This window comes from Takifugu rubripes, chromosome 1 (genome assembly GCF_901000725.2).
Source record: "Takifugu rubripes chromosome 1, fTakRub1.2, whole genome shotgun sequence".
NCBI classification, from domain to species: Eukaryota; Metazoa; Chordata; class Actinopteri; order Tetraodontiformes; family Tetraodontidae; genus Takifugu; species Takifugu rubripes.
The window spans coordinates 21,867,836-21,895,166 of record NC_042285.1 but is presented as its reverse complement, the minus strand read 5'-3'; the positions used below and the strand labels follow the sequence as shown (position 1 = coordinate 21,895,166).

Below are 27,331 nucleotides of genomic sequence, written 5' to 3'. Positions count from 1 at the left end.
TCAACTTACTCAAAATGTGGAAGTGAGGTCAGTCACCCCGGGGTGCAACTGGGTGTTCACAGACTTTAGGTCATCCCATTTATGAATGTTTCAAACATGAATTTCACACATCTGGTAGCACAAGTGTAAATCAGTTTCATGACATTTTTCTTCCTTTTTTTTGCACGTCCGTGTCTGTTTCCTCGTATTGCATCACGGCTGATCTTTGTGGAGCCCCTGGCTGTTCTCCTCAGTCTGGTGTCTGGGGAGAATCAGTTAGTACCAATGTATGCAAAGATTGTGTGTGAAAGCGAGAAACATGCGTGCGCCTGCTATCGTTATTGTAGGCGCGTCCCCGGTGCAGAGAAGTTCGCTTTCCATACATCCTCGACACTGCCGGGTGTCTACCTGGATCCAAGAGAAATCCCCTCTAATAGTCTGTTTGTCTCCCTCAAGATCACTTTCAAAAGTTGACGCTGAGCGCCGCCGTGGTTGTTTGGTGTGTGTGGAGGAGAATATGAATATGGCTGAGGTGATAAATGAGTGTGTCTCTGCCTGTAGGAAAATGTTGCTTTTACCTCACCTGAAGGTTAAAACTGTATTACCTTGTCATGACAAATCTGTTATTGGAAAACCTCTAAAGGTCTTTGCCCTCCACCTCCATTTGAGCCATACGCCTTTGAACAACTCTTTGATTGTAGAGCTCCAATTGAATCCGCACCCAAACTTTACAGACGCGTCTCATCTCTTTCAATGAAAAAATTATCCAACGTGGAGTTCTTGACGAACCGACTGCATTGAACAGCTCAAAGACCTTTACATTGCAAGTCAGTCTGACCTGCTCATTGGGAGTAATAAACATTTAGACACATTAATGCACCAGAGATGCAGCTCCCAGATCCATTCAGGGCTCGGCGTCCTGCTCAAGGCCTCCTGGTGTGGAACCAACCAGGTCCAAAGACACCAGATAATAACACAAACATCCTGGGTCAGGGCAGATGGCAACTTCAATTTCTCTTTTTTTAAATGCTGGAAAAGACATTTCATTTTGTATGGAGCTCGGTCAGGGATGTTATATCCCTGTCGCCTCGCAGCGAGAAGGTTGTAGGTTAAATCCCCTTTGGCTCAGTGCAATATTTTCATGACATGACATGTGATAAGCAAATGACGTCTGATTGGGTCTTGATAACAATCAATGATGGATTTCTTCGCCCAAAGTGGGATCAATGGTTCTCTAGCAACCACCGTCATGCTCAATATATCTCAACATCCTGCAAAGGAAACATAAAAGCAACTTGGAGTTCGAGCCAAGCTCGTTCTTTCTTCCTTTCTTGCAGTAATAACTCACATCTATGTTATATTTTTATGCATTCTAAATTTACAACTAGGTTACGCAGTCAGAAAGTTCACTGTCAGGGAACCCCACCACCACCACCACCACCACCCCCCCAGGTGTAGTTACTGGCATCATTTCAGTGTTGTGGCGTGACAGCTTGACAGCAATGCTTTTAATCCTCTGTAGAAGTGCACTTAATGCCTCCTTTCTCGTAAATTTGGAACTCTCACCTCACATTTTATGCAAATCACCGCGCGACACTGCTCTGCACCAGAGCAGATTTTCACCCTATTTCCTGTCAACTGCCAGGTAATGTGCTCATCAGCTCCGTAGCCTCCAAATCTCAGACGCTGCAGCGGATGAGGTGGAACGTGTGTAATATCCATACGTAGAGGTGATCTAGAATCCAGACCAGACAGACGGGACCGGGCTGGAACGTCCTGTTCCTTATCAACTCGAACACAGCAGTCATTTATACTTTTGATTTCATTAGCCAACCTTGATTTTTGTGCCATGTTTTCCAGAATATCCCTGCCCTGCCCTGCGGTAAAGCCCTCTACTCCTACGAGGGAAAAGAACCGGGCGATCTCCAGTTTTCCAAGGGCGACATCATCATCCTACGACGCAAGGTAGACGACAACTGGTACCACGGCGAGCTCAACGGCTGCCACGGTTTCTTGCCGGCAAGTTACATCCAACTGCTGCGTCCGCTGAGTCAAACGCCACCTCAAGGCAAAGCGCTGTACGACTTTGAGGTCAAAGACAAGGACCAGGATAAAGACTGCCTGGCCTTCAGCAAGGTAACGCACACCCACACACGTGCGCAGGGTGCCGGCACATTAACCTCCTACATCACAAGAACAATATTAAAATACAAATGTGCAGCCAGGGTTTCGAGATGAAAGAGAATGAATAACAGATTTACTGAAGACTTAGAAAAGCATATCAAAGAGGAAGAAAACACACATCTGTAGTGTTAAACCAGTCTGGGTCTCTGTAGGACACTCATAATTTATCACCTCTCACTCTGATTTTTTTCCTCTTTTCTCTCTGAATACTAACCAGCACCAACACACGCGGTGCTTTCCCAGATTAACCACATTTTTTTACGAGCGACATCAACTTCAGGTCCTCATTAAGACCTGATTTACTGGAGTGAATGGCTGTCAGGTTCTACAAACTTCACATGATTGCTGCCTTCACACATACAAGAACGTCATCTGTTACGCTCCATTATTTTATTACTTTGCACCAAGACGTGAGTGCTGGATTACTCTGGTCTGCTCCACTGGTGGCAGCAGTGCCGGCACACGTTATACAAAAGTGAAATCAGTAAAAAGTAGCTAGATTCATTGTAGAAAGCGTTTTTACACATTAAACCTGGCTCATTGTAAAAGCGACGTGTGCTCCGCGCCACAATCTAGACAGACGTTTATGTGCTCCATTTTTGTATAAACCTGCCCTTGAGATGTTATTTACCTCTCAAAAAGAAACGCAGCTATCACAGAATCAATCTTGCGTTTTGCATAATTCCCTCCATCTCAAAAACAAACGCATAAAATATTGTTTTAGCGGTTTGAGGATTAAATCCAATTTGGAAGTTGCTATATTCTTGTCAGTTTATGGGTTTATAATTCACACACTTTACACGTAAACTTTCTGAAACGAAAGTACCATATTAACCCGTTCCTTTCAGAACATCTCTGAAATACAGGGTCGTCCATACTGAAAAGAACAGAGATGAAGAGGAGATAAGAAAAGACAAAGTGTCCTTCAGAAGTTCTGTATGAGTTCATGTTTGGCCCGATTTAAACAGTCATTTGTATTCGCCCTGTACTCTTCAGGCTCTCCAAGCTTATCGTTTCCTTCCTGTGGCTACACAGATTTATTTGTGCAGGAGCTGAATACTGAGGCGTGGCCCGTGCCTGCAAGGTGAAGGTTTCTGAGGAGCGAGAAAGATAATACAATACCACCGTGCTGTACATCTCACCCAAACTGATTAGAACATTGCAGTCATGAGCAGACACCTTGTGGCTACATCAATGCGGGAGCCAAACCTGCTAAGCTAACCAACTAATTTGCCTGTTTTTGGACAGTGGGAGGAAACGGGAGAGTGCCGTGGAGGTTATCTCCACGGGCATGGGGAAAACATGCTAACTCCACATAAACGAGTGGGGAACCTTGATATTAGATAACAGGGTCCACAACACTGATTGCACAACGCCAAATGTTTGCTCGGAAACTCCTTTCCCCCGCGGTGCGCTGAATGCATGTTTCCATGCAGAACTGTTGTGTGTTATTGTTTTCTCAGTGTGAGGTGTAATTACTCAGTATGATAAACACACACGTCGTTTACCAGCATCATCACTTCCATCCCTAATGGTCGTACCGCGACCTTTGCAATAATGTGTGAAGACAGTCAGAGGGAAAAATGAAGTCTGCTGGAGAGAACAGCGAACAGAGAAGGATGCGCTGGGTTTAGGCTAATAGGTTTGCACCTGAAACACTGTATTATATCCAAGCAGGATACTGTCGCTCAGGCTTCCAGCAGGAATTAAAAATGTGTCTTCTTGAGTTGTGTGGCCCCGTGTTTCGGTCTTCAGACCATGACATTGATTGCTGTTTCATTTTGATCATTTAAAGTTTGCATCTTTGGCAAAGTGTCACGCGGAGACATTTTAAACTTTTGCTTCACTTCGACAACTTCTTAAAACTTCTAAAACTCTGTTAGAAGACTTTTTCTTAAAAAGAAATTGGCACGGTGCCTTTAACATTTCGTCACCCATATTGTTGTTTTTTTGGTGTTTTGCTTTGAGGCCACCCTGGGCTGTATCTCAGCAGGCCTCTGTGGGTTAGCACACACATACCTGCACACTCGTAATGCTACTGTAGTTACAGAATGTCACTCAGTAAGTCGTTGCAAAAATAGCGCACCATGCACGGAGGTCACGGTAACACTCAATATCCGGCTCTAAATAAACTGCAGGATTATTTATTTTGTCGTGACTAAAATAGACGTACTGTAGGTGGGGGCCTTCATGTCCATAAGGCATAAGCAATTACACTTGCCATGAATGAACAGTAGCTCAATAAGCAAAAAGAGCAACAATTAGAGTCCTGCCAAGCTCACAAAATCAAAATTATAGTGTTGATTGTTATTGTGAGCAGAAGTTGTTGTTTGGTAGGTTACAGTAGCCATAAAGATTGCTATTTGGCTCTCTGGGAAAAAACAAATTTGCTATTTACCCAGATGGATTTGGGAACAACAGCATGTGTCACGTGTTTGCTTCACTCGTGTGCTCTCCGTCCAGGATGAGATACTGACTGTAATCAGACGGGTGGATGAGAACTGGGCAGAAGGCATGCTGGGAGACAAGATCGGCATCTTTCCCATCCTCTACGTGGAGGTAAATGCACAGACATCACACTCAAAGGCACAGCAACGTCCACACAGCATCACGCACCAACATTTCATAAAGTTAGCCTTTTAGCCAGTTAGCCTCGTCTGGAGCTCAGGGTGTTGCAGTTGTGTTTTTCAGGCCTTTGTGATGCCATTCATTCTTAACCAGTTGCTAAGTTGGATTTATTACACTGCATTTAATGGACGACTTGTGGTGCTGGTTAGCTTTTGTCTTTGCAGCTCCTTTAATTTTTCATGAGGCTGTGTTCTCAGCTGGTCTAAATCAGCTACTCTCTGGTTTTAAAGCCTTTTTAATGTCCCAGGCAGCCCGCTCAGTTTAGTGTGAAAGGATGAGCACTTATTTAACGTTTGGAGATAATTAGCAGGTTTGCTGCATGCTCATTCCTCACTGCTGATCGTGGCACTGATTTCTTTAACTGTGCAGCGGTTTTTCATTATTTTTGCACTGCATTTATGTGTTTTCTGACCTCTGGCACATTGAAAACCCTCCCATTAGGAATTCATTAGGAATTCGGTTTGCAACTACATTTAGGTGGAGTATTTTCCCATTGCTGGAAGTATAAACCCTCCAACACTCCCAAAATGTTAGTCTTTTATTGAGTCATGCTTGTCAAGAGTGAAATATAGTTTAATTTAATCCTTCTGCAGGAGGGGAAGAAAAAACATTTTGCTCTTAGTTTATCGCTCTGAACCCTCGTGTAATCCCATTGGTAGAAATGAGAAAAATGTCTATTTCTCCTATTTTAAGCATCACATCGCTGTTATGACATCTCAATCGTAACTGTGCTGTAAACACAAATTAATTCTCCCAAGGCTTCCATGTGAGCGCGACTTCATCACCGAGCGGAGGCTCATTTGAGCGTGGAAGCGCTGTTGCGTCTGCGCGTTTGTCAAGCGAGACAATTAGCCCCTCACGAGGTGTGTTAGGGCCTGCAATAATCGAGCAGAGAGACTAATGGGATGATTTATCCACGTAAACATTGCACTGTTTTTATTCACCCTCACTATCTCATGAGTCTCCAAGTCTTGGCCAGCGCTCTTCATGCATCCATGTGTAACTTTTCTCTTCACACATGTTCTCATTCTTTCAATTCCTGCCCTCATCATTCCGTCCGTACGGAACGAGCCCTCTCAGAATCCCCCAAGTCATTAACTTGAATTACATTGTCTGTAACATCTGACAGGACAGCGCATCTTTTGTTGTTTATCAATTTGATCTACTACGCATCATTAGCTGCAGGAAATAGGCAGCAAATTTGTTCGCCGCAATCGAATAAATCAGTATGTTGCAAAACACGGCCCGGCCCAGAACAAACCAAAGTGCTGCAAATACCAAATAAGACCCCGTCAACGATTTTTCCAGGGGATACTGCAGGGGTTGTACATGGCTTAGAAGAGCTTACACCAGTGTGTGACTCATAAAATTATCCCTGGTGTGTGGGCATCTGGGCCAATTAGGAGGGGAAACAAGAAGGACTCACCGCTCTCCCTCTTCCTGCTTCTGATTAATTTGTAATCTGTATCATCTGCGCTGTTTAGGTTAAAGGATGATGACTGGTTGTGGCCTGTGTCCATGTAGCATTTATTCCGAGCAGATACACGCATTGGGAAATGCTCAGAGGAAGAGGAAAAATGTTTAATTCTTAGCGACGTTAGCCTGGAAGACAGCTCGATGCGTAAAACCCCGTTTTATAATTTCCAGATGCGGGTTTTGGGTGTTTTTTTAGCTTTTTTATTTATTATTTCGCAGCTGTGGTGCTCCGATCTCTCTTGCTTGTTGGCTTTCCAGCAAAACAGTGATAACCCTGAAATCAGTTTGCCCAAATGTCTCTGTGAGCTGATGATGAAAGCACAAACATGCAGGGGCTCCCATTAGAAGATGCATCTATAATTTAGAGCTCTCTATCACTGTGACACAGCAGGGGTTCAGGGCCATGTCAGGCTTGCTTGCATGTTTGAGTCTTTACTGAGAGCTTAATTAAAAAGGACCAGCTGGTTCTCAGAGTGTGTGAGTGTGTTTGTGTGTGTGTGCGTGTGTGTGCTCGAGAATCAAGTACCACTCATGGCCACTGCCACTGACGACTTGCATTAACATTTGGCAGGTTGGGATGCACAGATTGGCCACAAAGAGGTTTTAGATTGCAGGGGCATCCCCGTCGTCTGCACTGAAATTACACGGGACGTGTGTAGAGTGGCTGCCATTCTCTGGATCCCAAGAGGGCTTCGTGTCTGCCTCCCATGAGGATGTTATAAAAAAAACTGGATAAAAAACCCGGGTTGACCCGTGCCGAGTCACTCAAGCACAGCCAAACGCTGAACAGCGGAATTTGGAAGACAGCATTACTGGACGACACTGTGGAATGAGACTCATTCTGTTGGAGACTTTTGGCTTTTGGGCCCAGCCGACTGCTCTTAAGGGACCCGATTCCATTTTACAACGACTGTAAATTCCAAGGAATCTGTCAGGGATGTTTTAAGCAGGTTTTTGTGGTTCCTGCTGTTGATGGAGGTTTGGATGTATTCTGCCGGTTTGAAGTTCTGTCAGGTTATTTTTTTTGCAAAGTGTAAAAAGGTTTGGGCATTTCTGAAATAGTTTTATGCAAATGAGTGATGTTTTGAACCTTGTTTGCACTGTTCCTGTTGATGTTGTTGTGGGCGGTTTCAGCATTAGATTTGGGTCAGGCTATTTAGAACCCATGTCAACGACACCTCAGCCTCTTTGTTTCACATCCCACTGCAGCAGCGGGGAGTTGGCACGCCCCACCTGCCCCTGGCCATGTGCATGTGGAAGGGTGGGTGTGCATGGGTACGCATGTGCTTTGCTGCCTTATGCTTTTTTGCAGCGCAGACAGCAACTCGTGAACGTCAATGATACCTGGAGAGAGAACCGAAAAGGCGTAACACATGAAAAATGACCTTGCAGACTTCAGGCTGCCTGGAGCCGAAAACATCTCTTTAGTTGTCTCTTACATCGGCACGCCTGCACATACTGTCTTCCCTTACCTGGTGGGGTTACATAACTAGCAGCATCCAGGAGGGACTCCTCCTTCCTGAAGGTGTGAGGAACCTGGTTTTAGCAGCTAAATTCCTCAGAAATTAATGTGCCCTTGAAACTTTAACATTTTCACCTGCCCCTCTGGTGCAAACCTGCCATCGAAGCTGCAGTTTATTTGTCCCAGCAAGACATTATATGTCATCCGTTCGCAGCTCGACAAATTCAAGAAGCCTGATACAAATGTTGGTGGAAAAAATGTTGGTGGCAAAAAGAAAGACAGCTTCTGTCTCAAAAATCACACACTCGTTCACTATTCACTCTGTAGAATGTTGGCTACTTAATCCACTCACTGATAAACTGAAATTTCACTTCACTCAAATAATTTTAGTTTTTTCTTACTGATTAATTCATATAAAACACTCTCTGGTTGTTTTTGGTGATGCACTATGATGTCGTTCATATTTAATTGAATGATTAATTAATAATTAACGTTATGTCTAGCTTCCGCAAAGGATGATGGGAGCAAGTGCATTTTGGCTGGACCTCAGGACTGTTTGCTGGGTTGATGGGGGTTAGTTGTGATGGTTAGGGTGAGGGTAAGTAGCTGGGGAAATGATTATGTCTATGAACATCCTCATAAAGACAGAAGTAGTAGAAGGGTGTGTTTGAATGCTTAACATCTAGAATGCATCGGAATTGCATTATAGCTGCAGTATCAATATCAAATCCATCACTGTCATTAGCATATGGTTAGACTGGATTAGCATAGCCATTAATATGGAAATGTGCCATCACCAACCCTGAGCCAAGGCAGGTCGCACACGCACACACCCCCACACACACACGTGCACACAAGCACGCACACTCTTGCATGCAGAGAGAGAGACAAATGCTCGTCCTTCTCTCAAGGGATTGTTCGGGAGTCGGGGGAGGAGGGGGGTGACACTAACCAGACAAGATTACAATGTAAATTTGTCAGAAGCCTGCAGCTGCCGATACTGTCTGTGTTCCTGCATCAGTCTGTCCTGGGATGATTTTGCTTGGTTCATTTGCTTAAAGAAGATCTTTGGTGTTATTTCATGATGAGCTAATGGGATATTTGTTGCTAATTCTACAGCGTATGCCCTGAGTGTTCAAGTGTTTTAATGTACTGGAAATTACTGGGGCAGAGGGACAGGAGGGAATGGGGGAAATGGGGCTGTGACAGATGCTGTGAATCATGTCCAAGTGAAGAGGGGCACAGTTCTTTAAGGAATGCTCACTTTTGAGTGTTTTCTGTGTGGGAGGGCTTGAAAAAAGAGGCAGAGAGAGTGTTTGTGGCACACAAGGAGTCTCAATAGACTAGTTGTTTTAAGTGATGATTGTTATGCTGTGTCTTTGAAAGGCTGCCAGCAAAAACGAGTGAGGAAAGGGCCACCCACGCTCACTTCCTCCTGTGCTTGTCGTTGAGAATCACTGATGACTCAAATCCCCTCCTCTCCTCTCAGTTAAACGAAACGGCCAAGCAACTGATGGAGATCGACAAGCCTGCGCCGTCTAGCGTCCCTGGTCCGAGCTCTGAGCCAGCCCCGTTGGGCCCCTGCACCCCGGGCCCCTCCCCATGTGCCTCCCCTTCCAACGGTAACGGCGCTAGCCATCGGAGAGGCGAAGGGAAGAAAAACGCCAAAAAGAGACACTCGTTCTCGGCGCTGTCGGTCAGTCAGAGGACGGCCCAGCTCAACAACAGGCACAGCATGGAGATTTCCCACCCGGTCCTCATCAGCTCCTCTGACCCCAGAGCTGCTGCACGCATCCAGGTACACACTCGCTTACTGAAGGGAAACCGTTTTGTAATGATGTCATTGATGCTAGACAACAATTAAAAGAGCACTGGAGTGAGATTATTGTTTTTTTGTTGAAAACTTTACTGAGTACTGTGATATTACATCAAATTTACCCACTGCATTGACTGTATTTACATCTGCTGCTGCTGTGTGTGTGTGTGTGTGTGTGTGTGTGTGTGTGTGTGTGTGTGTTCTCAGGACGTGTCCCACCCCGGTCCTTCCCCCTCTTCAGCAGGGGTGCTGGTACCCCCTAAAGTGGCGTCCCTTACCTCTGAGCTGCTGGCCCATGCCAAAGTGCAGCTGCCTCTCAACATGTGAGTAGATCTGAGGGTCCTGTCAGCTCACATCCCACAGCTTTATCAGCCTCTTTCTTCCTCCCGTCAGATCCGCGCACGTTTGCCGAGCCTGCCTCCTGTCATGTGGTTTTAAAAATATTTCCTGTTTCCTTCCAAGCGCTGTTGGACGTGTTCCACCACCTCTGCAGCCACATTTACTCCTCCACTAGTCAAGGATGAAATCTCCATCTGAAAAGAAAAACAGCGTCTCGCTGCAGGTTGTGCTCAGTTATGCGAGTCTCATGGGGGTTTTGTAGCACTATATTCATCAGCTGCTGGTTATGACCGCACCAGCGCCCAACGTTTATACTTATTATCAGTTCATTTAAGGATTTCTGTCTCAGTCAGCTCATGAAAGCAGGCAAACCAAACACCAAAACGTGCATTTTCTGCATGAGGAATAAGAATTACAGGTTGATTATCTCTTAAAAATGTTTAAAAGCGAAAGCTATACTTGTGCGACTGTATTTGTCACGTCCAGATGGCAGGTGAGAAGCACACGCCCAAGAGGAATGTTCTGCAATTTACCTTGTAGTTTTTCCACCGGGTAACTGCCAGGGAGATTGGATTATCTTCAAGGTGACCGTGTGTTCTATTGTCCTGCCTGTCTGAGTTTGTGCAGACTGATCCAGGTCCCGAGTCCTTCTTTTATTTTTGGAAAATAAGGACTTTTCCCTTATCCAAGGTTGCAATTGGGCAGGTGGTGGAGGCACCTGTGAGAGGGGCCCGAGACAGAATCAAATACACATTATTATATTTCTAATAATGCTTCAAAACAACACCTCAGAGGGACGTGGTGCAGCTGCTCTCTTAGTTTTAACAATCGAGTTTTTGTTTGATATGATATGAAGTCTACGGATATGTTCCCATAATACAGACTACGGTATATTGTTATTCAAAATAAAGTTTTTCAAGCCTGTGTTTCACACAGAAGTCAAAAGATCTACTTCCTGAGAATAATAAGTACGTAATACCATAATACTACTGATTATCATAATCATCATCATTCATTCTGTAAAACTGGTTTTGTTCCATTATGCTTTCATCTTGACCCGGCAACTCCTCCTGTTGCCATGGGAAGATGGGAGACAGTCCCCACATTAGTTACCATGGCAATGGGGGAGGAAGCACATACAGGGCTTGTTTACTCCTCGGCCGCTTCCCTCCACGCCGTACAAGTCCGCCACTAAATGCTTCCAGGGACCGGGCAAGAAACTCATTTATATGTTAACGGGGGGATGCAACGTACCGTGGTCAATATATAAACATTGACACACACGGTATGCTGAGCACTACATTCATCAGCGTACCTGTTAGTAAGCAGGTAAACAAGGACATATCGATTAAGCACCCATTCCCAGCACGTTGTACAGCCCGGAGAAAATCGTTCAGGCCGCCTCTGGTGGTCACATTTCTTTCCAAGCTTGAATTCCCCTGAAAACTTTCATAAATCCCAGAATACGACGCAGCGCTGAGGACGTGTTGCAATTTTTTGGATTCTGACCACGTTTCTCCCATGAATTATATCAGAGGCCTGTTTTGGACAGTGGCGTCATCATCAATACCTTCTTTTTTTGCAGGAAAAACTGACAGGAACAGGATAAAAGAGTCAGGGGAATTGTGTTGTGTGTTCTGGGAGGACCCACGGCGTCTTCCTGCTCATTGACCTGACAATAACGATGTTGTAGATCAAAGTTTTCTTTGATGCTTTAATAATTGAGCTGCAGGAGCCTCGACGGTGTAGGCTTTATTCCGCTGCTTCTAGATCAGAGATTTGGTGTTTCCCCTTTCCTAACTAAATTCCTGCTAATAGTTTATTTGTCCATTGAAAATGCATTGATGGCAACTCAGCTTACCTTACATAACACATAAATAGTGCGAGATGCTATAACTATATTACTTTGTGAAAATGTGTGTCTTTCTAATTCCTGTTGGTGTTGGATTTTCACGTTTGCTCTGATGCTTCTCTCCCCTCAGATATCTGGCTCTCTACGCCTACAAGCCCCAGAAGGCTGACGAACTAGAACTTAGGAAAGGGGAGATGTATCGGGTGACGGAGAAGTGTCAAGATGGGTGGTTCAAAGGGACGTCTCTGAGAACAGCTGCCTCCGGTGTCTTCCCGGGAAACTACGTGACCCCTGTGTCCAGGTCAGTGGGCTGCAGCCAAGGGGTGGAGGGTGAGTTGAGTTCAAGTGTTAATGATCCAGCTCCCGCAGCATCCAGTTGCAATCCCAGTCACTGGCTGTGACGAAGCATCATCAGAGCTTTGCTCTTTTGCCTTCACACAAAGGCAGCCGACTTAATGCAGCAGCTCCAATTTACAGTATCATTTTTTTCACAATGATTGCGTCTCCTGAGAAATAACGCCAGCAGATCAAGTGGAATACGAAGGCTGAGAGCTACAACTGCGATACTTGTTGCGCCGTGTAATTGTGGGCGCTCTCTTTGTTCCACTTGGCACAAAGACGTGCCTCAAAAAAAAAGAACGTTTCAAACTCGCAAAATCTGTGAATGCCCTAGTCCTTGAGCGATAATGACACGTTCTGCTGCCTCTCTGCATTCCCTGCCTTCCTTTGTCGGGATTTCGGCTTTTACATCCAGCCACTGAAAGGTCCAAAATTATCTGGTCACACCAGACGTACATTCTGAGGCGCGGCCAGGAACGGAGAAGGAGCGGGAAAATACTGCGAAGAGTGTCCCTTTCCAGGCAGGAAACAGAACACTTTTAACACGTTCACACTTGGGACAGACATGACCGGAGACATTCTATTTAAGTTCTGGTTAGTGGGAGCGTCGTGGATGCGGATTTGTTGGTATTTTGTGCTGGGAGGTCTCTGGTTCGGGCTGGTGGAGAGATAAAGTCAGCGAAATAGACTGTTGACAGGTGCGTCAGCTGATTTCAGTCATGGTCAGTTAGATAATCTGAGATCTCATCTTTTCTAGTTGAGTCAACAGCTGCCCTGTTTGGTCTCCATGTCTGTCCGTTCTTTACTTTGTATAAACCCATAAACAAACTCCCAAATGCGGCTATTTTATAACACCAATACACTGCAGCATATTAGGACGGTTGTTTTGTGTTAATAAATTATTAGTATCAGACTTGTTGGCCTCCATGGTAACCTAACGAAGATAAATTAATACCCTGCTGGTTCGCTGGATAAATGTCACTGAAGTGTCATTCCTGCTAAATAGACTGGTACAAACATGCAGAGCTCAAACTTCACATGCACAGAGACTTGTGCCTCCAATCATTGGAATGAAGGGATTAGATTAGGTCATCGGAGGTCAAATGTCAAGGTTGTTCTGGCTTATTTCTTCAGTAAATGGCAACCTGAGTGATGGCATAGAGCTAAAATCTACTTATATATGAAAATATTTTTTATAGAAGACCAGAAAATCAATCTGTCTCTTCTAAAGTTGATTCTGTCCCTAAATTCAAACTCTGTAAAAATCAATACTTACAGCAACCAAAAAAAATAACCCTTAAAGAGAAATCTATCATTTCCGTCCTACATTGGTTACCACAGACAAATCTGCCTTAGGGTCCTTCTTTAAATCAGTTTTGGAAAACCAGTGAAGGCATACGGAAGTAAATGATTTCATTAAGTATGCAGGATGTGGAAAAAGATGAATCTTAAAAATCTGTCTGTGTCAAAGAACCTTTAGGACTTCAGGAAACACGAGAATTTTGAATGCAAAACAACATTTAGCTGAAAGCGACTTCTTAAACAAAGACTCACTGGAGAGTAGCATCAGTATTCTCTGCCTGGTTATAGCTGCCTTTGCATCCAAAACACTCCGTTTCATCACCGCCAATTTTATTTCTCATTATTTTCACATTTGTAAAAACAGCTATGCGTCCAATCTGTATTCTGCTCTGCACTGTAGACAAAGGGGGAGGGCGAGAGAGTGGGAAAATTGAATGATATGAAAGGGAAAATGAGAGGATGAAGGGAATGATGGGATTGTACAGTCTGATAGACAGGGAGCGGAGGGAGGTGAGAGGTGGTCCTCCACAAAGAGGGGAGGAGAGGAGCAAGGGGAGAGGAAAGGAATGAAGGGAGGAAACGTTTACAGAAACAGCAGGTGTCCCACTATTGAATATGAGGGGCTTCACATTTGGCAGTTATACAATCGGAGGGGTGGGGTGGAGGGATGGGGGGGGGGGTAATCAAATGAGATGCAATTTGTTATTTTTATGCAAGCACACTCTCTTCTTCTCCCTTTCTTTCTCTTGCTCCTTTGTCTGCAGTGCAGCTCAGAAATAGGTGCATTTAATAGAATAATGCTGCCCCCTCACACAAACACACACACACACACACACACACACACACACACACACACACACACACACACACACACACACACACACACACACACTCACATGCTTAGACTGGTATCCAATCCTTTGGCAGTCCAGTTTGAAATGACCGCACAGTGTCATTACCAGCTCATCAAGTCGTGATGGTGCCACCGTGGACTTCACGCATCGCTCATTAAAAGCCTGTTTTCAAGTTATAGAAATGTCATCCCTAACTTAATACTCAGGTCCAGCCTGACAATAAGGAACGGGTCACCAAAACATCTGCTGGCCAAAGAAGCTGCAGCATTTTAGTGTGAAGTCGGCCAGTAAACATTCAGCAATCATCTTGAAGCACAGAGTATTAACGGCTTTTTCTCTATTGGTCGTATAGTTTTGAGATTAAAAAAGTCAAAAAATTAAGTTAAAACATCAGAATTATGAGATTTCAGAATAATCTCAGAATGCTGCTATTTATTTCTAGTTATTTTAATTTTTTTTGTCCTAATTATGACTTCTATGAAAGACTTTTGATTCTTTTGGTCTTTTTGAAAACTTTATGTTCATTCTAAAACACACAGTATCTACTCACCTCACAGTGTGAGTCTTCGACACACATACACACAACCATTGTAAACCATAACTCTGTATGTGTGTGACAGGAAGTCAATTGGCAGCCATAAAAGTGTGAAAAGCATCAAGTCAATAATGTTCAGCTCACTGTTCTGCCATTCAGCACTCTGCCGCCTGCAGCTCCATTTATGTTACAGTGGGACACTATGTCGTGCTGATCCGCCAGCCAGATAATAGCGACTAAATCAATCATTCTGACAGAGAGCGATAAATGGGTTGCTCCCAATATGGTCCAGATCATTTGTAATTATTTTGGTCACTGTTGAGTTCATGATTAAAGTGATGCTCATTGACTCTGGACCTGTTACGCGATGTAAATTTTTATGAATATGCACGGTCTGAGTGCACATTAGCGTCCACTGTGCTTTAAATAGTGGCATTTTCCTGAGCTGATACAGTACTGAGCTGTTAAACTTTTGAGAAGTTTAAATGGTTTTTTGAAATATGATTTATTGGAGTAACTAAGGAATTGCACTACCGTGTGCAGTAATGTTGATGATCCATGTGTGAGATGACCGGGAAAGTATAAACCGAGATCCCTTATCAAGTTATATCAAAACAAATGAATTAAAATCAGCCTTTAAGAATCAGAGCAGTTTTAGAAACTTTCTTTTATTCGTTTATTCATTTTTCCAATACAATCTGAGCCGCTTGCTGCAGAACAATCTCATTTAAACCTCAGACTTTTTTCTCCCTTTTATTATATAACTTGACGCCTTTAGACATCTGCGTCTATATGAGAGTTTAATACAGTTACTGGTTTTATACAAAACTTTTAAGACCGTGTCACAGCGTAAGCTCAGTTACATTCGTCCCGAGCATAATAAGATAAGAATTATTTTACTGAATCTCGCGTTTGGTGCTAAAAGAATTGCCTCAGCGCCTGCTGCTGCCAGTGAAGGAAACATCCAGGGAACCATTAGGACGCCTCCTCTTGACACTGTATCTGCTGTAATGCTGATAGCCGTCCACCTCCGAGGTGTTGAGAGTTCAGTCTGAACCAAAGTGGACAAACATAGCACCGCCACTCTAAATTGATGGCACCCTTCTCCCCCTTTCTCTCTCTCTCTCTCTCTCCCCCACCCCCCACCTCTGCAGGGCTCCGTTTGGCACCGGCGCTCGCTCCTGTCTGTCCAGCCCAGTGAGCGGAGGAGGAGGCGGCTGCAGCCAGGTGGGGAACAAAATCGCTGACCCTGCGTCTCCAGGGTCCCCCGGGCCTTCCTCGACGCGTCCCTCCACGCCGCTGGTGAACTCGGCAAACTCTGTCAGCCCCACCTCGTCCCCGCAGTCTGCTGCTGCCCAGCTGAAGAACTGCCTGCGTTCCAGTCAGCACACAGTCAACCAGGCGCGCACCTCAATGCAGCTGGGTAAGCAGAAGCTGCACGCAGCGGAAATGCACCGCTCCAGCATTTTTATCTCAGTATCCAGGGTGACAAGCTATTGATTAGCGCAAACCTCTTCTTAGCATGAATGAACATAATAGCGCAGCCCCATTAACCAAGAGGGAAATAAATCTGGTGAGGAAAAGAGATAAAATATCTTAGAATTATCGATCCTCAGTGTTTAAAACAAATGCATTTTTCCCATTTCTGTTCACCAGCCAACAGGCCTGAAGGAGTCCGCATCTTTGGGGAGCCTGCAACATTTAGCCCCGTTGCTTTACTGATTAAGGAATAATAGCATATTGATCGGTCTTTAATTCAAGGAGCATACTGTAAACGTGAGCAGCGGCACGTTCGCAGCAGAAACCCCCACCAGCGTCACCCCACCCCCACCCCGCCCCCCTCGGACCTCAATTTCCAGCATTGCTTTTAGCCTCGCAAAAAGAAAATACGGTACAAGCTGCCAAACAATGGGATGGCAGCTCAAATCAGTGACAAGGGTCCAATCCTGTTCGTGGCGCTGGTGTAATGGGCAGACATTTGTGACTATTATTAAAATCACGTGAGCTTGTGTTTGCAAGGATGGATGTCAGGACTCATTCTAAAATGGAGAACCCATTTGTTTCACATGTTGGACATCAGGAACTATGATAATCTTATTGGGAGGCCTGAAAACAGTTCCTGTCTTATTTCAAAATATGTGCTGTTGAAGATATACAAGGCACACAACTGTTCTGTGAGCATTTTTCTTTTATGAACTCACTAAATGCACACGAAATGCCCCTTTCTGGGTGGTTGCTGTGAAAATTAAACACAGCTGGACAAGCTTGCACCGAAAGTTGAAAGTAATTCTGTCCAGGCTGCCTGAACGTTTGAGAGCAGATGCAGAGCTGGGGTTTGAATCCTGTAGGAAGCTTGCATCACATACCTTTTAACACTCTCACTTCCTCCCCCTCCTCCTCTTAAGTGAACCCAATGAATCATCGCTGAACAAAAAAAAAAAAAAAGAGCAGAGAACAACACTGAGAACATTCTGGTACTCAGACTAGAATTAGAGTGGTGAGGAAGCTCGTTTTCTGCATGCAACAAGGTACAAACTGTGAATGGAGGACATTATGGTCCCGCTGTGTACACAATTCTCTCTCTCTCACACACACACATACACACACACACACACACACACACACGCACAAGCTGACATATCAGCCTCTTCTCAGGTTCCTGTTTTGTCTTTCTCTTTTCTTGCTCCATTCCCGCAGAATATTGGCAGCCGTTTTCGTTTGGGAGGCCGCCGCTGCCAAGATCAACACGCACGCTCATGTGCAGACATGCATGTGCCTTTACACATACTTACACACACAAGAACACAGAGAACCATGCAGGCACACACAACTGAATGACATCACTGCCCTTTTTGTGTAATGACGGCATAATGACAGAGTTTCATACCTCGCTCTGGTCTTTGCTCCCCCCCCCCCCTCTCCCTCTCCCTCTCTCTCGCAGGCTCACATCTGGTCTCCATTACAAAATAAAATATGTGCATAGTTCTAGCATTTAGTGGCTTTCTTTTAGCGTGCCTCTCTGTGGATTTCTGTCCAAGTACTGCAGTGTGTAAGAGCAGGTGGTTAGAAAGCTCAAGTGTGTGTCTGGCTGCGTGTGATCACTCACATGCCTTCATGCTCATATGTGTGTGTGTTTCCTGTGCACATTAATCTCACAAACACCAACTGTGCTCATCCAATGAAAGGCCAGAAACCTACTCCAGACATGTTTGATGTCTACATTGAATTTCTTGTTAAATAGGAGCTCATGTTGGATGTTGGATCTATAACTGTTATCCTAAATCACACTGTCACTCTTTTAGTCCACAGTCCTCCTGCTGGGAGCCCGGAGCGTCCATCAGTGGCTATCTCCCCACTGCGTTCGTCCCCCTCACGCTGCCCTGGCCAGTTGGGACGTCCTCTCTCGATGGTGTCACCAGGACCCAGTTTAGGGCCCTCGCCTCTCTCTTCCCCTGCCTCCCGGCCTCTCCTGCCCCTCTCCTCCCCTCTGTCTTGCCTCACGCCTCCGAACGTGTCAGCGGTGCTCCTCAATGGGGAGCCGACCAGCCCTCTGCAGCCGCCGTTACCGGGCCCCTCTCATGTCCACACCCAGAGCGTCCTTGTCCCCAAAGTAGAGAAGGTGAGCCACAGCCTCAGAATGCACAAGTTCTGGTCCAATATGCACTTAAATGCTGACTTTAGAGATGATATACACCCTTCTGGTGCTGTCTGATGACACATTCATTAAGAACACCTTTTTTTCACACCTTGCAGGCGTAAGAAGTGTAATTTGCACCTCCTCTGGTGCCAGGTATTTTAGTAAACATGCTGTTTTTACACTTATGAGTACATACCTTTGAATCAATACCTGGGTTATTGTAATGTGCCGCTGGAAGGATGGGCCGGTGTACGACGCAGGATCAGCAGTGGCAAAGCTGCGCGTCTTGAATCGCGCCGACCTGACAATGAATGATGGCACTGAACGCTTGCATCTGTCTCAACTCCATTTGTTTCACTGTTGGCTCCACAGTGTGGGACAGCTAATCTATGGCTAGCTGACAAACAGCTCATTGACGATGGAACAGCAGGCAGCAGTCTTGGTGAGATCATCTCACTCGAGAGTGACATAAAGTCTGATTCGGTGTTCTAAATGGAAGCAGGAACACTGGTTAACTACCTGTATGATCGGCAGATTTAAAAAAAAATCCTGCTGTCGTGTTTTTAAATTCTAAACCGACAGTAGTTTTGTAAATGTTCATAGCACCTTCTTAATCGCTGTAATTCTCCCCCCAAAGCAGCCTTTTAGTTATGGCTGCAATCTTTGCATTCAAAACTGATTTGAAGATTTTAGCATGAAGTTCTTTATCATAAAATGAAAGATGATATTCATCAGCTGAATATTGTCAAGAAATGTACTATGATCTGTGGCGGCTTTTAGTCCAAAATTACTGTCCTAAGTAATCAGATTCTTTTTTTTAACGGCCTGACTTTAATTTTCAGCAGGAATAGGAACAGTCAGGGTGGCAATGAGGCTTCCCATAGGCAGTTTTTGTCACAGAGGAATTGATGGAGCCGTCTGCAGTCTCCGTCGGGGTAATCTCTGATCGACGCTGTCACGCTGTCGAGAAAGCAGCCGGCATTACAGAGAAATCTGATGTTGGACACTAGGATGTGTTGGAATTGTTTCTGAGTGAGCAAGGATTCAACGGGCTGAGAAAACAATCCAAAAATGTCTTGAAAATCTGTTAAAATCTTTATTTATAAGTAGCGGAGGCTTCGATTACCTGGATCGTGCAGGCATTCATTTGGCAAATTCCTTTGGGTGATTCAGATGCATCATTCCATCATTCGACACGTCTTTGAAATTTTCTTGCTTTAATTTCAATACAGGTGGGGTTTTTTTCATGCAATTAATCCTTGAAGCAGTTTCACAGCGTGGGCGTGTAATGACAGTGGCTCAGTGGGTGGACAGAAACAGGCATCCGGAGCAGTACCCAGGACTCAGTGATCCCAGTTCCTGTATAAAAGAAGAAGGCTGAAAGATTCCTGCCAGTGGACTGCAAAGCAAGGCACTCCCGCAGTGCTCAACGAAGCAACCTGCTGCACGGTGGATCCAGTTATGTGTGTGTGCTGACATCTGGTGGTAGATATGAGCTATAGCAGCTGCAGACTGCGTCACTGTTAAGGGAAGTGTGCAGCTTAACTTGCTCACAAAAGACATTAAAGCTTTAAACCTGCAGATGACAAAGCAAGGGGGGGGGGGGGGGGGGGGGTCATCATTATTCTGACGCTCCCATCCCTCTATTTGTTTCTTGTCTACCATTTTCTGTCATCCTTCTGTCTTGTCTTTTTTCCCCGTCGTCACCCTCTGCCCCGCTCTCTGATTTTAATCTCAGCACTTCTTGACCCATCTATCCATCTATGTTTTCTCTCCCAAATTGAAATTCATGCTATTTTCATTCACCTGACTGCGAGGAACGGTAGCAGTGCGGGGAATGCGCTCTCTGCAGGCACTCTATTAATAGGGCTGTGTTTAATATATATATATATATATTAGGGGGGAAAGGTATCTAATGAAATGCACACTTTTGCACAACACTGTAGTGGGCCTGCTGAGTCAAAGGTTTTTCTTTTTGCTTCGTAAGCACTTTTAGGTTCCTGTCACTTGCACTTCTGTACCGTTATCAGAGATTTCACATTTTTACTTTACGTGTTTCTCTTTCGCTCCTTTAGATCAGAAGTTTTGAGTGTGTTTTATCTTTTTTTTATTTTATTTATTTTTCCTTTTGAAAGTTGATGGATTTCATTAAATTTACCACCCAGTTATATCTGATGGATTTCAGTAGCAGAAAGGCCTGAATTCTGCCACTGACTGACAAAAATACCAAAGAAAAACAGTTTGCAAAGGCATTTTGATGAAAAAGCAGAGTTGTTAACATTAAGTGTTAACAACAAAGGATGTTTTTGTCATCATGAAAAGACTATTTTTAACCTTCATCTTGAGCTTTGCCAGCTTTGTTGTGATTGAGCTGTGATCCAAACACTGAAAAATCTCAATAAAGGCTGCGTATAAAGTAAAAAGAAGGTAAAATTGAGAAACAATGGAGGTTCTTTGGTTGCTGGGGTGTTGGCTGTAGTCTGTGGTTTGTTAATGCGGCATCTAATCCACGCTGTTTTACGGCGTAAACAGGATTAAGTGCAGTGTACATAGGTTTTCATTAGAGGAATGCGGCTTATCCCGAACCCTTGTGTTGAAAGGCTAATTCCATGGCCTCTGCCATCGCTCACTCATTGGTTTCTTGCAGTGAGGTCTGCAGTATTTTTGGTCTCTTAAACCGAGTGTTTGTCTGCGGCTCCATCTTGCAACGCCCTCGGTGCTCGACGCTTCATTTAAATTGGAATGTTCTTTCAGCGTATGGGTTTCAGATGGGCGAAACTGCAGCGTGGATTACACGCTTTCCTTCCCGCTTTTGTGAATTTCTCTTCACGTCCCTTCACGTCTGCGGCTGATTCGGACTGAGCTCTTGTGGTGAACGCTCCCGTATTTGTCTTCTTTAGATCTCTTCTGTGTTTGGTTGTAGTCAGGCTAACTTTGAACCGCAGCGTGTGCATCAAGAGTCAACCTTCTTATCCAGCAGCATCTAGATCACCATTAGTCTCTGAAGAGAGCTGGATTAGTACTTCTTTGATGCACGAACACATAGAACAACATCACAAAATAATAAAGGACTGGGGTGTTTTCTGATCGCTCTTTTCTAGTTCTTCTTTCAACTACATGTTTTTCTGAATAAACTCCTGATTCCCAAACCAGTGGCTGAATTGTCAAGAAAACAGCTGGTTGATCACAAACACGTACAGATATGGTTCAATTTTCTGTAGCTGTTCAGACAAAATGCTAAATTAATTCAATCCTCAGGTGCAAGGCTACAGGAAAGGGGGTGTGGATGTTTATTACAAACAGAAACAAGAACAGGATGGTGCAGGCTTTTCTTTTACTATGGAAGGAGAAGTATTGAAATTCCCAGAGGCTCCTGGTTGCAGTAGCACGGTCACCTGACCCACTGCTGCTCCAGATGCAAGACTGCACCTTTTCCAGTGTTATTACATCTGTTATATGAAGAGCTCATGTCTGAGTGATGTGATCTGACTCACTTGTGTCCCTCTTTCTCTTGCCTTCCTCCTATTCCCTCCATCCTCTGCTCTTTATCTCATCTCTTCCCCTCGTTCTATCCCTCCTTAGAAGGAGAGGAAAGCGGGAGGTTTATTAAAGCTTCTGTCTGGGGCAGCGGCCAAGAAAAAGCCTCGCTCCCCGCCTTCGTCCCCTCCCACCCACGGTCCCTCGCTAGCCGGCCAGGGCGCCGTGGCAACCGATCCCGCCCAGCATCCGCACCACCATCACCATCACGCCCGCTCAGGTTCCTGCCCCATGGCGTCGCAGGGGCGAGCCGGCTCCTGTCCCATCGAGAGCGACATGTCAGGGGCCATAGGGCTGGAGCCTTTGCACAGGAAGTCCGGTTCTCTGGACACTAATTTCCCCAGGTCTCCCCCGGCAACACGGACTGGCAGCGCGCTGATGGTTCTCCGGCCTGAGCCCAAACCCCTGTCCAGAGAGAGGTGAGCACATCGCATCGTTCCACCACATTTGCCGGGTGTTGTTCTGTCACCTTTGACCCGACAGACGCACCCGTTTTGTCCCGCCTCCCCCTTCGCTCTATAACCCCGAAGAAGTCCCTCACAAGTGTTCCGTTTTGAACAATTTCAAATTAAAGCTAGAAATTTGTCTCATTGTCGAGGCAGCCTCTCACCGTTAAATGCCCAGAGTTTATTATTATATTAGTTTATATTGCTGTATCTCTCCTCCGACCATCTACGGTGGACGGAATCGAATTTTCCACGGCAGCAATTTTCAGTCCAGAGGTTTATTTTACCGTGTTGTAGGTAGAAAGGATAAAGGATTTATTTAGAAAGGGTTTGACACCAGGCAGGAAGCAGCACTAACGTGTAATTACAGCGCCTCATTTTTATATATGTCATATATGTTTCAACAAAGCATGCACGCTGATCCATTTCGTTGTGTCAGCACATTTCTGATGCCCTTTGGTGACCTTCTTAGACCCTCTGGGTCTTCTTCTAACTCTGGTTAGCCCTAGACTCCTCCCTGCCTCTCTGCTAGTACAGTGGGTTTGTGGGATGACAGAGCGCTCAGAGAGCAGAACTTTCGATTTTTGTAGAGATATTTTATCTCGATCGGGTCTCAGAGGAATCCCAAAGTCCCCGCAGTCATTCAGAATTGATGCAGCACGCAGAGAAGACTGGAGCTTAGAGGAGACATAGTTCTGTGTGTTCTACATCCAGGTCACTCATTCCTTCCCCAGAACAATGAGTCTTTAATATTTAATGAGGGGATGACCGCGTGACTTCAGCTGCCCTCCATTTCATTTCCAATTGGCCTTTATCTGATTTCTTCCTTCTTCCTATAATAAAGGCAGGTCTTCACCCAACACTGACCTTCAAACCAGCAGATAAGTACGTCAGAAAATGCTTTACTGGCTTTTCAGGGAGAAGCACATTTCACTGGCCCCAGACCCCACACTACTGTGAGTGTGTGTGTCATTGTATTTGCTATATATTGAGTAGCAAAATATTCATTCTACTATCAAAGTGAGGACATTTTTGCACAGTGAGGGCATTTGGGCTGGTCCCCACAACTTCAATGGACAGTTTGAGGGTTGAGTTGGGTTTAGCTTGGTGGGTTATGGTTCTGGAGCTAATTGGGATAGTTAGAGTTGAGATAATGGGTAATAATGTCAATAATGTGTGTGTGTGTGTGTGTGTGTGTGTCAGGTACCGTGTGGTGGTGCCCTACCCACCGCAGAGCGAGGCAGAGATCGAGCTGAGGGAGGGCGACGTAGTGTTTGTCCACAAGAAGAGGGAGGACGGCTGGTACAAAGGCACCCTGCAGAGGACTGGAGAGACCGGCCTGTTCCCCAGTAGCTTCGTTGAGAGCTTCTGAACTGGGAAAAGTAAACTGATGAATCCACTTTACTCCTGTTCCTGAGTCACAACACACACACACACACGCAGACACACACACATGCAGACACAAAAGATGGACCGACGCTGGTTTCTCTTAACTTAGCACAGCCGTTATAGAGTCACACGATTAACATCGAACATCCTTAGAAACCAGTATCGATCCAACCAATGTCCCCCCCCCCCCCCACACACACACACACAGACACACACACATCTGAGCTACAGAAGGCAGGGTCGCTCTTCTCTTCTGCGTCGGGGGGGCCGGGAACCTTGTGACTACTGAACGCGCACGGACTCAGAGAGCACAGAATGACCAAGCCCCGCCTCCCCGCCTCCCGGCCTCCCGGCCCCCCGGCCTCCCGGCCTCCCGGGCTCCCGGCCTCCCGGCCTCCCGGCCCCCCGGCCCCCCGGCCTCCCGGCCCCCCGGCCTCCCGGCCTCCCGGGCTCCCGGCCTCCCGGCCCCCCGGCCTCCCGGCCTCCCGGCCCCCCGGCCTCCCGGCCCTCCTCCCTGGCATCATCCACCAGCAAACACTAGCACAAAAACCAAGCTCTGCTTTCCACTGAGACCTCAGAACTAAACTACGATTCGGGTGCTTTTTTATGTTTGACACGTGAACTGAAGGGGACTCTGGGTGACGAGGGCCGGTCCAGGATCATTGTAAGCACACTCGTGTGTCTAGTTTGTGACAACAAGCTGGCGTGTTTCTAATTTAAAACAGTACACATGTTAATAACGATGCATGTAGCATTATTAGCTTTTATTTTAATATGTTGATATCTGTTGAAATAGATGTTTGTGTTGTCCCGAACTGGTCATATGTGATGATCTGTGACAGGAAGTTTAATTTAAAAACAACTTGTGTAAAAAGTAATATCTGTGATTCATTTTCTATTTATATATCTGACGTAAATTTCTATCCTTTTGTTTGGTTTTGTTTTTGTTGTCTTTTGTAGATCCTTCACAGCTGGGTTGGACTGGCTTGCTGAATGTAGAGAGAAATTCAGAAAAACTGATTTGTACCTATTCATTTTTTTTTTTTTAATCTGCAATGTGAGATTATAGAGACAAAGAATGCACATATTTGAATTTAAACGTTCGACATGAGGATTCTGTTGCTACGGCCGAAGGTTCTGTTCGGACCAAACGAGTCTTGATCCGGCGTTTGAAACGCAACGAAACCAAAAATGTAGAAGAATTTAGCGACAAGTCAACGGAAATTCAGCAGCGATGCGTTGCCCTCGGCCGGTTTTTAAGATCAACGCTGAGAAAACTGGGGGGGGGGTTGTACAGTTGCAGCAATATTGTGGAGCGAGGTGAGCGTGTGCTGGCTGGTGTTCAGGAGGGAGTTTACAAAAAACAGTTGGGTCAGAAAGACTTTAAAAGGAGGAAGGCAGATGCTGATTATTGGACCTTACAGGGAGAAAGAAGCACATTCAGCTCAGTTTGATACTGACATGTTAGCAAGGAGGGTCCTCGTCAGGAAGGGGTTAAGTTCACCATTCTTCCTCCACTTTTATAAAGTGATTCATGATTTATTTTCATTTTGTATCTTACATGACTGCAGGATAATTGTTCATATATGAGACTCAGACAAACAAGCACAAAAGCAAGAGGAAGGTATCGTCACTGCTGTGATTTTTCTTCTCAGATTTCCGCTTTTTTTTAAAAGTCTAATTGGAAGAAAAGTGTGTTTTTAAAATAAAACAAGCAAGCATCAATATTTTTGGGACGGCTTACAAACTGATGATGACAGTAAATGACAATTTTACTTTTTATTTCAGCCTCAGTCGAGAAATGTGTTGTGGAATCACAGTCATCCATCTGGAAGCAGTGCATTGTGGGTAATCACTGTCCATCTGGAGCAGCAGGTGAAACCAAACACAGCAGATCCAGATTATTTTTATTATTATGTTATTCATGACTCATCTCTGAGGCACGGTTGGAATCAGTGGTGTTTATTGTTCTACAGTCCAAATTCTCGCTAATTTAATTTGAATTGACCACTTTTGTCCGATGATTTGTGCTGTTTCACACAAGTGTACTCGATATTTGCGCAGCTTCGAATTGAGCATTTCAGATGAGTTAAAGTGCCAGATTTACAAAAAAAAAGAAGAAATGTTCCATGTTCATTTAAAAAATATCCACATTGGACTTTTGAACCGGAGTGCCTACAAATTCACACACACTGTTGGTTGTTTTAACGTTTTCTACACCCATGATTTATAATTTATAATTAATTTTTTAAGGGTTTATGTTGAGAGGGGATGAGTTTGCAATCGGTGAACTATCAGGAATGAAACCACTGCAACGATGTTTCTCATATTGTGTTCTCTTTATTTTCTTTCTGTGACGTCACTTCTTTGAATCTCAGTGTTACAAAAAAAGACTAATTGTTGGGTTTACGGTGATGGCTTTGATAAGCCTGAATATTTTTTATTATTGGATCAATGAAATTAAGACTGTGGTACCAAGTGTTTTTAGTTAAGCCTGGTATTAAACCACTACACACGCTGTTTCCAGCCCTTCCGGGAAGCTTGAACACTCACCGTGCCATCTTGAATTAGATGTCGGCCATATTTGTTCCTATGGATACTTATCTATGTGTGAGCGTGTGCGTGCGTGCGTGCGTGCGTGAGGGGGAGGAAGCTCTCTATGTAGCTTTTTACATAAAAGGTGACACATTGGTGCAGTGTGAACGCTCATACCTCATCAGGACCGAGTCGGGTTGAAACGCAGAAAGACGCGGAAAAAGAGAAAGTATATATATAATTCTATATTGTGCAGAATATTTATAGGCCTTTTGTGCCGTTGAAGTTACGCTCCTCACTGGCCGCGCCCAGCGCTCTCCACCATGTGATCATTAGACATCGTCTTGTACCGATGACCCGTGGCTGATTGTTTTGGTTTGTTTTTTCATGTCAAGTGCATTTTTCGCAATAAATGCCTTCGTTTTAAAAGAGACTTCCTGCTTGTGTTGCTTCCGCTGCTCCAGAATCTGTCGGCTGGAAAGGCTTTAGTGCACCGTGACGCAGAGCAAACTCATTACCTGTACAGCTCATTAGGGGTTTAGGATTCATCTGGAGCCTGTTGTCTTCCAGTCTGATTTTAATCATCTGTATCAGACTGTGGCTGTTCGCTGATTATTAAGGCCGATACCAGCGATTCATCCTACAGGGAGGGTGCGACATCACTATAGGGGAGGTCATCTTCTGTCCAGCTTCCGTTTGCCTGGTCTCACACGCTTAAAGAGTGTATCAGCGTGTGTGTGTCTTGGCCTGTGTTCACTCCTGATTTAACTGGATTCTGCAAACGTGAAATCGAATGATTAGTGATAAAGGCACACCTCACTTGTGCTCCCCTCTTTGTTCCCCTGACGACACCACCTCGCCCCCATGTTCCTGCCCCCCCCCCCCCCCCGCGTTCCCAGCCTAACACTGTCATGGACGAGGTGTGTAATTGGCAATTCCAGGGTGTCACTGGCTCTGCCTTAAATGACAACGTCATCTCTTCAGCCGCCTGGCCTGTCTCTCCAGTGATCACACCCATTTG

General features: G+C 45.1%; 1 protein-coding gene across 2 annotated transcripts in view; it reads left to right on the top strand.

Annotated features, from left to right (window-relative positions):
- LOC101072011 (E3 ubiquitin-protein ligase SH3RF3) overlaps window positions 1-24,184 on the top strand; it is a 58,557-nt gene extending 34,373 nt beyond the window's left edge. Inside the window, exons 2-10 of one of the 2 annotated variants that reach the window (XM_029835093.1) lie at window positions 1,840-2,115; window positions 4,627-4,722; window positions 9,219-9,527; window positions 9,753-9,868; window positions 11,867-12,037; window positions 15,921-16,189; window positions 18,069-18,385; window positions 21,989-22,359; window positions 23,590-24,184. In XM_029835093.1, the coding sequence (XP_029690953.1) occupies window positions 1,840-2,115; window positions 4,627-4,722; window positions 9,219-9,527; window positions 9,753-9,868; window positions 11,867-12,037; window positions 15,921-16,189; window positions 18,069-18,385; window positions 21,989-22,359; window positions 23,590-23,758 (2,094 nt within the window). In that variant the 3' untranslated portion in view covers window positions 23,759-24,184. Of the gene's footprint in view, window positions 1-1,839; window positions 2,116-4,626; window positions 4,723-9,218; window positions 9,528-9,752; window positions 9,869-11,866; window positions 12,038-15,920; window positions 16,190-18,068; window positions 18,386-21,985; window positions 22,360-23,589 lie in introns of both variants that reach the window. The other variant, XM_011611238.2, reaches the window with a different exon arrangement.
- Window positions 24,185-27,331: the final 3,147 nt, after the last annotated feature.